Source organism: Mustela nivalis, assembly GCF_964662115.1.
Source record: "Mustela nivalis genome assembly, chromosome: 12".
Lineage (NCBI taxonomy): Eukaryota > Metazoa > Chordata > Mammalia > Carnivora > Mustelidae > Mustela > Mustela nivalis.
The window spans coordinates 70154487-70168756 of record NC_139031.1 but is presented as its reverse complement, the minus strand read 5'-3'; the positions used below and the strand labels follow the sequence as shown (position 1 = coordinate 70168756).

Sequence of the window (14270 nt, the reverse complement as noted above, 5' to 3'; positions counted from 1 at the left end):
TCCTGTACAAAGCCCTCAGAGATTATAAGGATCACAGCACGTACCTTGGGTCAGAAAGTCTTTCTGGAAAGGGTAGTTCATGAGCTGAAGCTAGAAAAAAAGGAGTTAACCTGGCCAGTCGTGGGCAGGGCTTTCCAAGAGAGGAAACCACTGTGAGAAGGCATTGAGGCATAAGCAGCGGGAGAATTTGGAGACCTGAAAGTATTTTGACATAGCCCTTACTTATAACCAGAGTTCTCTGCTGTCACTATCCACCCCCACACCCCTTTTCTGTACTTGGCTAAAGGTTACTCAGTGATCCCTCTCCCATGCAGCTGCCCCCACCCGCCCCAGGGAGCCTCAGATACACCCCCACTTTGGGCTCCCAGCTCTCTCTCCCCACAGAGGGGGAGCACCTCTAGGCCAAGCCCCAGTCTCATCCTTATGTCTTCTGTGATGAGCACAATAAATGTTAGCCTGGTGAAGACAGGGACCAATAAAGGAACAGGGAGACATACCCGCCGGCCACAGGCGTCAAGTGAAGCTTCTTGAGTTGACCTTGTAGAAGACGTTTTAACATATCACAGCCTTTCTGTCACTTTAAGACTGGAAGCTGCCTCAAATGTTATCAACCTGCCTATTTATAGATGCAGGACCACATTTGGAAGGCTGGAGGTGCTATTTTCTTCGGCTCTGTTGTATTTACAAAAGATTAAATTTTACTTTTAGAGAATACCTCTTTTTCTAACTAGAAGTGTCCCTAAAAGTGGAATGTCTTAGTTAACTAATAGAAACAAAAATCTGCCATCAGATTTTGCAAACACATCCACTTTCTGCCAGGCACAAGTAGCCTGTCATCTCTAACCATGCGTTTAACCCAGACTGACTTCCCAAAAAGGCTTTCACAGGAAGAAAGACTGATTTTGAATACTTCTTTCCCTTTGCCAACTTTCTGCCCACATCGTATTTCTTGTGCAAATGGCCCAGGAATTGTAGGCAGGAGAATCTGTGGTGTGGTCCCATCGGTCAGTGCTACAATAGCTCAAAAAAAGACATACACATTTTCACTTTGCAGGTGACTTTTATGAAACAGCCATAATCTTTGATAATCAATTTGAAATGGAACCCTGGGTATGAATGGGGTTAGTGCCTGTGAAAAAGTTTTACTCACACAAACATTGTAGAGACGTGTACAGTCAGGGTAATGACCTTTACTGGGAGGGAGAGGACGAGATTCACATTCTGGCTGGACTTTCTGTGGTTTATAAAATCTTTAGAGGGTGTGTGTCAGAAGTGATTGATTGTGATCAAGTTGTGATTTTGAGCCGTAAGTTCTTCCCTTTAGTTGGTAAAGTCCCTCACGTCCTTCATGCAGATTTTAGTGGAAACTCAAAGGGGAGCGCTTTCCTCAGGTGAGCTCTGCACACTGCCCGCAAGAATGGCTGTCTCCCAGTCTTGAAAGAATCATCGGAGTTCATGAAAGAAAGGGGGAAATGCCTTTTGCAGACACTGTTACTGCAGGAGCTCATGTCAGACAGTGTCTCAGTCTCCTATCCTGTCTTACAGCCCCCTTCCCCAGCCCTCTCGCCTGCCTGCCCACCTCCCACCCAGCCTATCCGTAGATGTGCTTGTGTAGATGTGTAGATGTGCTTATTACTGTTATGAGTGATTGTGTTTGCAAAATTCATTGGTTACAGTTGAAAAGAATTATATTATCTCATCCCAGAACCCAGTGAGGAACGTAATACATGTTTAATCCCAACTCCCCAGAGTAAGAAGCAGTGAGGGAAGCACTCACTGCGTTTGCCACTCTGATAGGATGCCCCATCTCCCTAGTAAATAAACACACAAATACTCCAAGTTCTGCATTTCCTTATTGCATAGCAGTACCTGCTAATGCTTGGATAGAGTGAATGTGCTGAATTCCCACCCGTGATATCCGCGATTCCTTCTCTTTTGCCAAGTTTCTGACTTTATCTCTTGCCCTTCCTCACCCCTTGGACTGTGCATGTTGGTCCATCGCAGTTTGAGTTACGTACAGCGGGGGGCACCAGATTCTCCCGCATGGCCAGCGCCGCCCTGACCTGAGCCTGTTTTCAAGGGGTATTTTGAATAGTATCTAATACCCAGTGCTTACTCCTGCCAGGTAGTGTTGTCACCACAAGTGAGGTGGGTGCTGTTAGCACCCCCAGTTTACAAAGTCGGGAACTAAAAGCTCAGTTCATTGAGGAAGCTCACTGAGGTTATTTTCTTGCCCATGGTCACATGACTAGTAAGTGTGGGAGAAAGGATTTGAACCCACAGAGTCTGTTTCCGGGGTCTGGGCTCTTGGCCCTCCAGTGCCAGTGTTCTCAACTGGTGATCTCCCGTGACCGTGGACCATAACAGCAGCCTGTGGTGGGCCTAGATGTTCGCATGGGGCGAACCTAGTTCTGTGTGAGCTGCAGTTGCCCTTTAATTTCTGCAATCAGACACCGGGGTGGTAGAAAAAGAAATGGGGAAGAAGGTGAAAATGTGGATAACAAAAGGGGAGAGTGTAGAGTGAGGACAGTATGGGGGGGGGGGGGATGAAGCAATTCTAACCTACATGAAGTTGTTACCTGAAATGAGCAGTGTGGCTAATTGAGAATGAGCTTCCCCAGCTGCCTGTCCTGCCTCTTCGAGACATCGTGATGCTGAGAGAGAGGACGCGGGGGCGAAATGACAGAATTTGGAGAACTGCTAAGCGATGAGACATCTGATGCTGGAGTACAGGACAAAAAGTCATGCAGGAATCACGAGGGACACACATATACTTGATTCAGTTCCATGGAGATGACAGCTGACCGTTGGAGTCCTAAGCCTGCTTGCTAAGTTTGTAGTTGACAAAATGCAGCAGATCTCACTGCCTGCATTCCGCTGCATTTGGTAAAACGCAGACATTCATCTTGGGTGGCTCTTTAGCTTTTAGTATGGGGTTTGTTTTTATTGAAATAAAATCCCTGGCACACGATCATGGAAAAAAAAATTCAGAGTTTCATCATATGCAGTGTACTGTTTTCTACACTGGAGAATTTTGAGTGCTTTGGAAATAACAAGTCTGTTTCCACAATTTCCTGCTCTCCACTAGGTTCTTGGAACACCAAATGAGGACACGTGGCCTGGAGTTCATTCTTTACCACATTTTAAGCCAGGTATGTTTCATTAATTGCAAATGACTACGTGCTTCCAATATGCAGAGTGAATATACACATTTTCCCTTCAAGCTTCTGTATTATACTGAGAAAAATTTTGGTTACTTGCTCTTGTATATTCTGCCTATTAGTGGAGTTGTCCTTTGTTTTTACAATTTATTTGTCTGTAAAGATAGAATTAATGACATTCCTTATGAGAGATTTTCACCACATGTATCTCATTTGAGTTAACTGGCTAATAACGTAGCTGTATCCTCATTGGTTAGGCTGGCATCCGTGTCTACAAAACAGAATTTCCACCGGGGTACTGTGATCTGCCTGTGTGACTTCTTGAAACACTACTAGGAAAAGTATTACCTTGTAAAAACGAAAACTTGACATTTTGATTTATTTTTTAAAAACTAGTGATATGTAGTCCACTAACTTGAGTTTTAATATGTAAAATGTTCTGCATGCCTGTCGTACAGCATGCGGTCTTTTTTAATGTGAAATACTTAAACCTCTAAACTGGAAAATCTGAGAGAAAATGCAGACCACTTTTAAAATAAGTTGCCACTTTTTTCCTTCGCCAGTAGATGGCAGTCAAGAAACTTTCAGTTTTAATAATTACACTTAGAGAAAGGATCTGAAATGTGGTAATTTAATTTTTATAGGAAAGATGAAAGGTTTGGAATTGGAAATTTAATAAAAGTCAATGGAGTGAGTTATTGTAAAATAATTCTCTTGGTTTTTTTTTTTCTTTTTCCCTGTTACAAAACATGGATTATAAAGTGCAGACCCACCGTAAAATTACTGAAAGGGATTTTATGGAAGATCTCATAGTCCATTATTTAATGAGGGGAAAAGAGCTATGAATAATTTCTGTTATGGAAGCCAAGTTTATTCTCTTGCTCCTCTTCCCCTCTTCTGGGGCACCATCAGGAATAAATTATCAATCCCAAAGAATGACTGAGTTGAGAAACTATTTTTATTCTCAGTATTTTTCTTCTGAAAGTGTACAGTGTGATGAGAGTTTTTCTGTCTTCTTGTGCTGCACTAAGGACTCTTTGTACTTTTACTGAAAATTTTAAGTAACTTCTATGTTCTGGAAGACTATAAAAACCTAACAATTTAAGATGGATTTTTTTCTTCTTTTTTTAACCAAGCAGTAAGTGCCCTCTCACTGCTCCAGCTGTTCCTAATGGAGTCTGGGAACACAGTTGTTTGTAGATGCTCCAATGTGGGCTCTGAGAGAAGGTTAGCTTCCCCATGTTAGTAACTAAAATCTGCGGTCTTGGGAAAATAAAGTAGAGGAGACTACGAAAAGATTTTGAATAAATAAAGTTAGATGCAGAGAGGAATAATTAAGACAGTCATTTGGCCTGCCAAGGTTCTGCACCAGAAAATATGGAGTCATATGTTTATTTTGGTGTGAACAGAATTAACCTCCATCAACAACATACAGAAGCATTTATCAAATGTGTTCTGGAAAGTACTGTGTTGTAGTGCAAGTTAAGCTAACAGATTGGGAACTTCATGAGATCAGGGACTGTGCATAGTTTGTATTTTGGTGTTCAATAAATATTTGTTGCTCTGAATCTACTGAATGTTTAAAACAGTTATCATTTATATGAATTTTCTGGGAAAGACATATATAAATTGGGCTATATATGTTTAAGTTATTTAATATTATGGATAAGTACCATTACAGACACTTAATACATAGAAAGTAATGGAGGCCCAGAAGAATGATGTGTTTAGATGGTGATCGTCGTAGGTGCTGACAGATAAGAAAGATATTCCAGGCAAAGCTTGGGGCTTGTGGGTAAGAGTAGACATAAATATTTCCTGAGTTAGCTTGAGAGGTGCCAAAGGGAAGCAAGGTAATAGACTGAGGCAAAGGAAGCAAATCTGTGAATCCTTTCATACAGCACTTAATTGAATGATCAGGGGAGCCCTTGTCTCTGACCTCCTGGACCTCATCCTCCAGGGGAAGAAGGTACACATTCCCAAAGGGGAAAAACAGCAGTGCGAGGGTCTGCCTGTCCCACTCCCACCCCATACCTCCTTATTCTATCCCCAAAGTATGCCTTAGAAAGTCTGAGGGAAAACAAGAGAATATGAACCTTAAGGGCGTAGTTTGTTTTGTTTAGTAGATTTCATTTTTTAGAGAGGTTTTAGCCTCATAGCAGACTTGACAGAAGGTACAGAGGTTTCTCCAATACCCCTGCCCCAACACATGCATAGCCTCTCTGTTATCAACATCTCTCACTACAGTGATACATCTGCTACAGTTTCATGAACCTAAATTGACAGAGCATTATCATCCAAAGTTCATAGTTTATGTTAGGGTTCCCTCTCAGTGTCGTATATTCCGTAGGTTTGGACAAATATGGAATGACATACATGTACCATTATAGTGTCCTACAGTGTAGTTTCATTGCCCTAGAAGATCTTCCATGCCCTGCCTGTCATTCCTCCCTCCCCCACCCAACCCCTGGCAACCACCTTTTATTTTTTTTATTGTCTCATAGTTTTGCCTTTTCAAGAATGTCGTAAAGTTGCACTCATACAGGGTGTTGCCCTTTCAGATTGACTTCTTTCACTTATTAATATGCACTTAAGTTGCCTTCATGTTTCCTCGTGGCTTGATAGCTGCTTTCTTCTTAATGTTAAATATTTCATTATCATGGTATATTACAGTTTATTTATCGATTCACCTCCGGAGGGACATCTTGATTGTTTTAAGTTATGACAATTATGAATAAAGATGCCATAAACACTTGTGGGCAAGTTTTTATGTGGACGTCAGCTTCCAGCTCCTTTTGGCAAATACCAAGGAGTGTGATTGCTCTGTCATACATACTTTGCTTAATTTTTTAATAGCTAATACATTTAAGCAATTCAAGATATCGAACAGTACGAAAAAGGAACATGGTGCAAAGCCTCCCAACCCTTTTTGCCATCTGCCACTTCCTCAGAACCACTGCCCTCAGATTCCCCCCTCCTTCATTTTATTATTATTATGTTTCTTACCTTTATGTATTTGTAGGAAATGATTAACATTTATACTTTATATTTCTAATATTAAACATAATTTTGTATCTTGCTTGTCTCATTAATGCAGCTCATAGGTCTTCTCATATCACTGCATGGAGGAGGCCAGTGAGGCTCATAGCTGCATTGTTTTCCATTGTATGGATTTAATGTACTCCCTACTTATGGGCTTTTGGGTTGTTTCCAGATTGTTGCTATTATAAATACACACACACACACACACACACACATACACACATGGGTCACATGTATACAGATATATGTGATAGATAGATTACCAGAAGTAGGGTTGAAGAATCAACAAATATATCCAACTATAACTTTGAATACCCTGTCAGATTGTCCAGAAGGATGGTGCCTACTGGCTCTGTTACCAGCAAACACATGAGAACACTGCTTCTCCACTCCACAGGCTACAACCAAACTTTCAGATTTTGCCAATCTGTTAGGTGACAAAAGGAATCTCAACACAATTTTTAATTTCATACTCCTTTTTATGATGAGGTTGAGCATCTTTTGTGTTTCAAGATCACTTTCATTTCCTCTTCTGGGAAGAGTTCATCTCTTTTTGCCAATTTACAGTTGAGTTACGTGTTATTTTTTTTTTTATCAGTTTCTGAGGCTCCTTATGCATTGAAAAAAGCAATTTTGAAAATAATCCTCACGTTCATATCTTACTTTTCTTGCTTAACTGCATCAATTTTGCCCAAAGAGAAAAAAAAGGTGTAATTGTTGAGAGCAATGCAGTCATTATAGTTTTTAGAAGATCAGTTGTTATTAGAGATCTGAGTATAAATCTATATGTATGTACCTTTGAAGGAAAAACTTTTCCGATGGATTATTTTATAGCCATGATCTAGGTAATAAGTAAAGCTAAAAAGCTGAGTCTCTTGGTTTTAACATATTCTAATCTAGGACCTACAAGGTCTTTTTTTTTTTTTTTAGTTAACTTACCCTTATAGTTAATTTCTATAGAATAAGTCCAATTTATTAATTCAGCAATATTTATTGAGCACCATTTGCGTGGATAGGAAGCGGGGGTGTTGCAGTGAACAAAACACATGAGGTCCCTGACCGGTAGGAGAGATCTATAATACATAAAATATGCAGTATATTAGGTGGCAATGAGTATTCTGGAGGAAAATAGAGCAAGAAATGGGATCAGGAAGTGCCAGGGAAGGTGGCACCTCACAGTTTTAAATTGTAATGTAATCAAGAAGACCTCTCTGAAAAGATGACATTTGAATCAAGGACATAAGAGAGAGAAAGCCACTAAGATATTTGCAGAATTTCCAGACAGAGAGAACTGCAAATACAAAGGCCCTCCAGTGGGAAGGAAAGAGGAGAGTATAAAATCAGGTCAGAGGCAACAGGCACTGTGCCAGCGGGAGTCCTTCACCCTTTACTCTGAACCAGACAGAAAGTACTGGAAGATTTTGAACAAGGCTGCACATACATGATCTGCGTTGCATTTTACTAAGATTATTCTGTGTCTCGTGCTGAGAAAGGGGGTCCAGGCTCAAGCAGGGAGACCAGCTCAGAGACTGGGACAGGAGTCCAGGAGAGAGATCACGAAATGTGTCGTGAATAAAGTGACTTTACCTTCTCAGCTTCTCTGTTTCAGCAGAAAACTTAATCTGGCTTTCCCTTGGAAAGTATAGCAAAACTAGAGAAACATTTTTAGGAACAATTGCCAAGTATGTAAAAGAACAATTAGATAACAACTGGGTCTTATTCTTTAGTATTTACTCTGTATCCTCTTCTGCTCTTACATTTATGCTGACACCAAATTCTTTAACCACCAAATTCCTTAACCGTTTGTGGGAATTTGCTTACTCCCACAGCAGCCAGGCAGCTGGGACAGGCCACCGCTGCATAAAATAAGTAAATATGTAACACACATGCACACACATACACATATGTGTGTGTGTGTGTGTGTTGCATAGAATAAGGAGTCCAACTGTGGGAGGTGCTGCTTTTCCATCATTTCCTTCTATTTAAATTTCTCTTTAAAGGGCGCCTGGGTGGCTCAGTGGGTTAAAGCCTCTGCCTTCGGCTCAGGTCATGATCTCAGGGTCCTGGGATCGAGCCCCACATCGGGCTCTCTGCTCAGCAGGGAGCCTGCTTCCTCCTCTCTCTCTCTCTCTCTGCCTGCTTCTCTGCCTACTTGTGATCTCTGTCTGTCAAATAAATAAAATCTTTTAAAAATATAAACAAAATTTTAAAAAAAATTCTCTTTAAAGAAGTGGGAAGTGGGTCTGGTGTTTTGAACCCGATTGCTGTCCTTTTTCTCTTCCCTCACCCTTGGGTTTCTGTAGTATATGGTCTTAAAAGGAGAGGTCTCTCCCTCCCTTTCTTTCTTCTGCCTCCTCCTGCCCCCCCCCACCTTATATCAGAGCACTTCTTTTATCACCAAGCTCAGGATGCTTGCTATGGGCCAGCCCCAGAGGTAAGAGGTTGTTCTTAGCACTTCGGTGATTCTGTGACCTCTGACTGGATTCATCACAGGCCAAGCCCCATTCCCTGACAAAAAGTAAAAGTCCACTGTAAAATTAGGACAATTTTCCTTTCACTTGTTTCATAGTTACTCAGGAATGGGATACTTCTGTGTAATACTCTGTGCCTCAGTTTCCCTCTGAGATAGTAAGAGGCTTTCCCTTGTGAGTCCCAGGATCACTTTCTCCTGCCTGCTTTGCCTGCTGCTACTTTACATCGACAAAGGCAACTGGCTTCTGTGTCTCTGGTGAAGTGATACTGGAAATTCTTTGTTAGATAACACAGACTTAGCATTAATATATTTTTTAAAGATTTTATTTATTATTTGGCAGAGAGACACACAGTGAGAGAGGGAACCAAGCAGGGGCAGAGGGAGAAGGAGAAGCAGACTCCCCACTGAGCAGAAGCCCAATTCCGGACTCAGTCCCAGGAGCCCAGGATAATGACCTGAGCTGAAGGCAGATGCTTAAAGAATGAGCCACCCAGGTGCCCCAGCATTAATATTTTTTAAAAAACACAAAAAACACATCTTGCTTGCATACTTGATGTGTTGCTTGGGTTTTGCAGAATTGTGGTCATTCCTAAATCAGGGTAGAACATAGGGAGACATTGGAGGCTCTCCAGGCTGGTAAAAATGGGCAGGTGATTGAGGATGCTGAAAAAACACTGAAATTTCCTCCTCTGGAGAAAAACCCTTGGTTGGGAGACAAGCACTGTTTTGTTTGTGCTGTAACTGTTTAAGCAAATGGAACATTAAAGCTGGAAGACACTTCAGGGGCATCCAGTTCTGCTCTCTCCCTTGTAAGGTTAGGAACCCAAGGCCAGGGATGTTAAAGGATTTCTCTGAAGTTAGTGAAAGAGGTGGAAATAGATCCCAGGTCTTCCTGGGTTTCCGTCCAGTGTTCTTTTTTTCAGCATACATCATGGAAGATCATGCTACTGGACCTGAGCAAGAAGACTGTATTGTGATTTCTCACTGACCTTTTTCCAATGAGCATCTTATTGACCATCAGTCTATAAAGAAAATAGCAAAAAACTAGAAGGTATCTGATCTCTGTATCTAGTGAACTACATAGAACCACAATTATCACTTTGTTTAAAGTAGTTTGACCTCTGGGTGCCTGGGTGGTTCAGTCGGTTAAGCATCAGACTCTGATTTCCGCTCAGGTCATGATCTCAGGGTCATGATCTTAGGGTGGTGAGATCATGTTTCACGTTGGGCTCCATGCTGGGTGTGGATCCCACTTAAGATCCTCTGTCTCCCTCTGCCCCTCCCTATTCTATTCTCTCTCTCTCATAAACAAACAAACAAACAAATGTAGTTTGGCCTCAAAATAACATGTAGACTCCATGTGTGATACTTTTATTTATCTCTTAAGTGCTTCCAACAAAAGGGCATTCAACGGCATTCCATTAATGACAGATTGTTATTCAGGAGTTTAAAAAAGAAGGGTGCTTTTGGGAAGAAAAAAAATGTTGCTAGACCAGAAGCAATTAAAACTAATAAAATTTAGACTAAAATAAATCTGTGTCCCCAAATCAAACAAGAGGACAGAGCATTTCTAAAGTGGTTCTGTTATTCTGAAGAGAAAGGTATCTAGTACAAGAAACTGATTACAGAAGATTTGATGAATATTTTTTCAATTTTTTCAATAAAAAAAGAGAGATGAAAGAAGAACTTGCCATTGGAGGCAAATTACAGAATGGTAGTATTTGTGTAAGCCCACAGACATATTGACCTTGAAGGCAACATTTAAATATAGACTTAGTTACAAACACAAAGACAAATTCCATACGCTTTCACTTAAATGTGGAGCGTTACTAAACAGGCAGTGGGCAGGGGATGGATTGAATGGGTGACGAGTGTTATATGTAAGGGATGACGAGTGTTATATGTAAGGGATGAATCGCTAAATTCTGCTCCGGGAACTAATACTACACTGTATGTTAACTAACTGGAATTTAAGTACAAACTTGAAAAAATAAAAAATAAAATGAATGAATAAATAAAAAGCAGAAGCAGACCCATAAATACAGAGGGCAGACCGATGTTTACCAGAGGGATGGTGTAGGGAGGTGAGCAAAATGAGTCAAGAGAAGAGCGGGAGATACAGGCTTCTGGTTATGGAGTGAGGAAGTCACAGGATAAAAGGTACAACCATAGGGAATATAGTCCATTATAATAGTATTGTTTGAAGACAGGTGGCCACTATGCTTGTGGTGAGCATAGCATTAATGTATAGAGATACTGAATTTTGTTGTCCACCTGAAATCAATCTAACATTGTGTATGTGTGTGTCAACAATACTTAAATGTTTTTTTAAAAGAAAGGATAAAAGAGTATGCACAGAGCATCGGAATAATAAAAAAGAGATTAGAGGTTAAAAATAGAGATAGATAAATATGGGCTTAGTTGTACTAATGTTTTGTAATGAGGGAAAGAACTTCTCCTCCAGTCCTGCCTATTCACAGGCATGACTGGGGCTCAAAAACCAGATCTAGACTTAATTCCAGCGAGAAGATGTAAATTATTTCAGAAATAGGATGCTATGCTGATAACACCTTACCTTTTATGTTGTATTCTATTATTTACAAAGCACTTTTATATGTTGCTTCAAGTGGTATTTAGAATAATTCTGAGTTATGAGAAGAATGTTTTTGCCTTAAAACTGTTGTCCAATTTTACAGACAAGAAAGCGAGGCTCAGAGAGATTGTGTGGCTTGCCCAAGGCTCTATCTCAGGGATGTAGCAGAGCCAAAACTCAATCCTGGTCTTTCAGCCCCCGGTCTGGTAGTCCCACCCATGCCTGTGCCTGCCTTTCAATGGGTTTCCCTAACTGCAAACACAGGGGCATGAGGGAGAATTGTCAATCTCTCCTCAGCCCTGCCTTGTGGCATCTTGGAAAAGATCTGTACCTTCTTTTGGATACCAGAACCAGCCTCTTCCCCCTTTAACCTGTGCTTCCAATAAATTGCAGCTCCGAATTGCCCCCGTGGATGTCTACCTTCAGACGTGCAGTCCTTAGTACGTATTATGGGAATTGCCTGGTTTCCTGATTTGCAGCACTAAGGAAGCTTGGACTCTTAGCCTTGATTCGCTCTCTTGGCTTTTTCCCTAGTCTTTAAGAAGGTAGTGGAAAAGCTGTGGAAGCAGCAGAAGTTGTTGTGTGGGACATTCAGTGCAGGAGGGTGGAAAGGAAGACATCTTCATGCCAAGATGTTGCCCTGCAGAGACCACACCTTCAGTCAAGGGATCCTTGTGGATGTGCAGAGACCTATTCCTTGCTCTTCCAGAAGAATGGTGTCTGCTCCATCCAGCTCACAAAATCCTGTGGGATTTAAATGAGATAATCTATTCTTTTTACATTCTCTTTATTGCTTTGTGTTTACTTATATTCTGCCTCTTTTTAAGATTTGAGCTAGCTGTATAATTGATATAAAAATGCTTTTAAGCTGCTAAGGGAATGTAACTACAAAATATTTTGGACCATTTATAGTGTCCTCTGCCTGGTATTTCCTTTCCCACTTGCCATTTATGCTTTATCTCAAGAATTGCTTTTTATGTCTTTCTTTAAATTGATTGATAGCAGTGGCAATAATCATGGGTTACATCTGGATATACAAGGGTGTGACTATAATGGTTGTAAAAATGGACTTTAAAAATTATTATGCAAATATCTGATTCTTATCTCAGATTTTATTGCTAAAATTGTGGATCTGCCTGACCCAAGGCTTAGGACAGTTAGACTCTCTCCACCCACCATCAACCACCACCTTCTCCAACTTTACGGTTCCTCCTACCACCAGTAAATGGCACTCTGGTCACATAGTGAAAACGCCTGTTAATCAGTAAATTTATGAATGACGTGAACTCTGTAGATGGAAGAAGTTTCAGCGAAGGTTCACCATAACAAGAAGGGCAGAATGCCTTTACTTCCTTATTCTCTGATTATGGCAGTCATGCTGGGAGGTTGCTGGTAGCTGCAGGCGGGAGAGAGCGTGCACACATGGAGAGGCCACATTCAGTCAGCAGTAACGTGCCTCACAGACTCTTATGGCTTGGATTCTTAGCGAGTGCTAGGTACCAGGCAGCGTTGTAGACGCTGAAGACACAGTCATGAGTGAAGCAGACAAACCTCTTTCCATGTGGAGCTTATGTGTTCACAGAGAGACAGGAGACAGATTACAGGTCAGTGTGGCTGGAATAGTGTGGCCACGAACAGCCGCAGATGATTCAGAGGGGTGGGTTCTGGAAGGCCAAGGTGAGGAGTTGGGGTTTTATTTGAAATGCAAGAAGAATCACGGAGCAGGGAAGGTTTTTGATCAAGGAAGGAAATTGATGTTTTAGGTTTTCAGAAGGACCCACTGGCTATAAAAAGTCATGGGCTGATTTTAGAGATGGAAAGAGGCCTTTGCCTCATGTGTGAAGTCCTCTGGATTGGGTGTTTCTGTCTATAGTTCTGCATTGAGAAGGGTCTATAATGGCAAGTTGGACTTGGGGGAAATTATTCATAGCAGTTAGCAGAGATGCCACAGTCATGGAGAATAGAGCTGACCAAGGATCAGATATGAAGTAAGTCCTAGAAGTGGCCAGTGCTATAAAATAAAAATAAGGGGGCACCTGGGTGGCTTAGTCAGTTAAGCATCTGACTCTTAATTTCAGCTCAGGTCATGATCTCAGGGTCGTGAGATCGAGCCTCACATCCAACTTCACGCTCAGTGCAGAGTCAGCTTGAGATTCGCTCTTCCTCTGCCCCTCCCCCCATTTATGTGCTCTAAATAAATAAATCAAATCTTTAAAAAAAAAAAAGAAAGAAAGAAAGAAAGAACCAAAAAGTTTGATAATCACTCAACACCGTAAAGTAATAATTCCATTCCTCCCCAGTAAGCAGACCTATGGGCGGGGATTATCTTTATAAATTGCAGAAACCCCTTCCATTGCAAAGTGGGGACTATCTGTACTGATTTTCTCTGTATCTGCTTGAAGAATTTCCCATGTATTTTCACTAGAGGGCATCCGTAGTGATGGAGACACCAGCAGAGTGTCCAGAAAATGCCAGAGAAGATGGAATAAGGTTACAATTTTAAGGAGAAATAAAGTTCTTCCAATCACAGCCTTATCAAAACAAAACAGAACAAAATCTTAAGTAGGCGAGTTTCATTACTCTCACTCTTGGAGTTTTGTAAAGATTCAGTTGAGGCATTATCCACACCTCATCTCACCAAGGTTGATACGGCATGCCAGTCACCAAATAAAGATTTCCCCATCCCTTCAGTAATTTTGCTGTCCCCTTCCCACCCTCCAAAAGAGCTAATATCCTTGCATACAGTCCAGTGTGTGTGATTTGGTTAAAACCACGTCTAAGAAAAGAATTAGAGATTCAGCCTGAGAGTGAGAACAGAGTCAAATGAAGACAAGGACAACTTTCAAGGTACTGAAAGAACTGTCAGCTCTTTAGAAATGGCAGGCTTGAGTTGTTACATACCATAAACCAGCTGTACACTTGTTATGGCTTTCTTTGGTTTATAACATGATGTTTTATATTTATCCTGCACACAGTAAGTATAACTAGAAATCTATGCATT

The 14270-nt window shown here is 41.1% G+C and overlaps 1 protein-coding gene across 10 annotated transcripts in view; it reads left to right on the top strand.

Annotated features, from left to right (window-relative positions):
• CDK14 (cyclin dependent kinase 14) overlaps positions 1–14270 on the top strand; it is a 575914-nt gene that overhangs the window by 413395 nt on the left and 148249 nt on the right. For all 10 annotated transcript variants that reach the window (XM_082692298.1, XM_082692296.1, XM_082692295.1 and 7 more), the window contains one exon: positions 3089–3152. In XM_082692298.1, coding sequence (XP_082548424.1) covers positions 3089–3152 — 64 coding nt within the window. The remainder of the gene's footprint in view (positions 1–3088; positions 3153–14270) is intronic.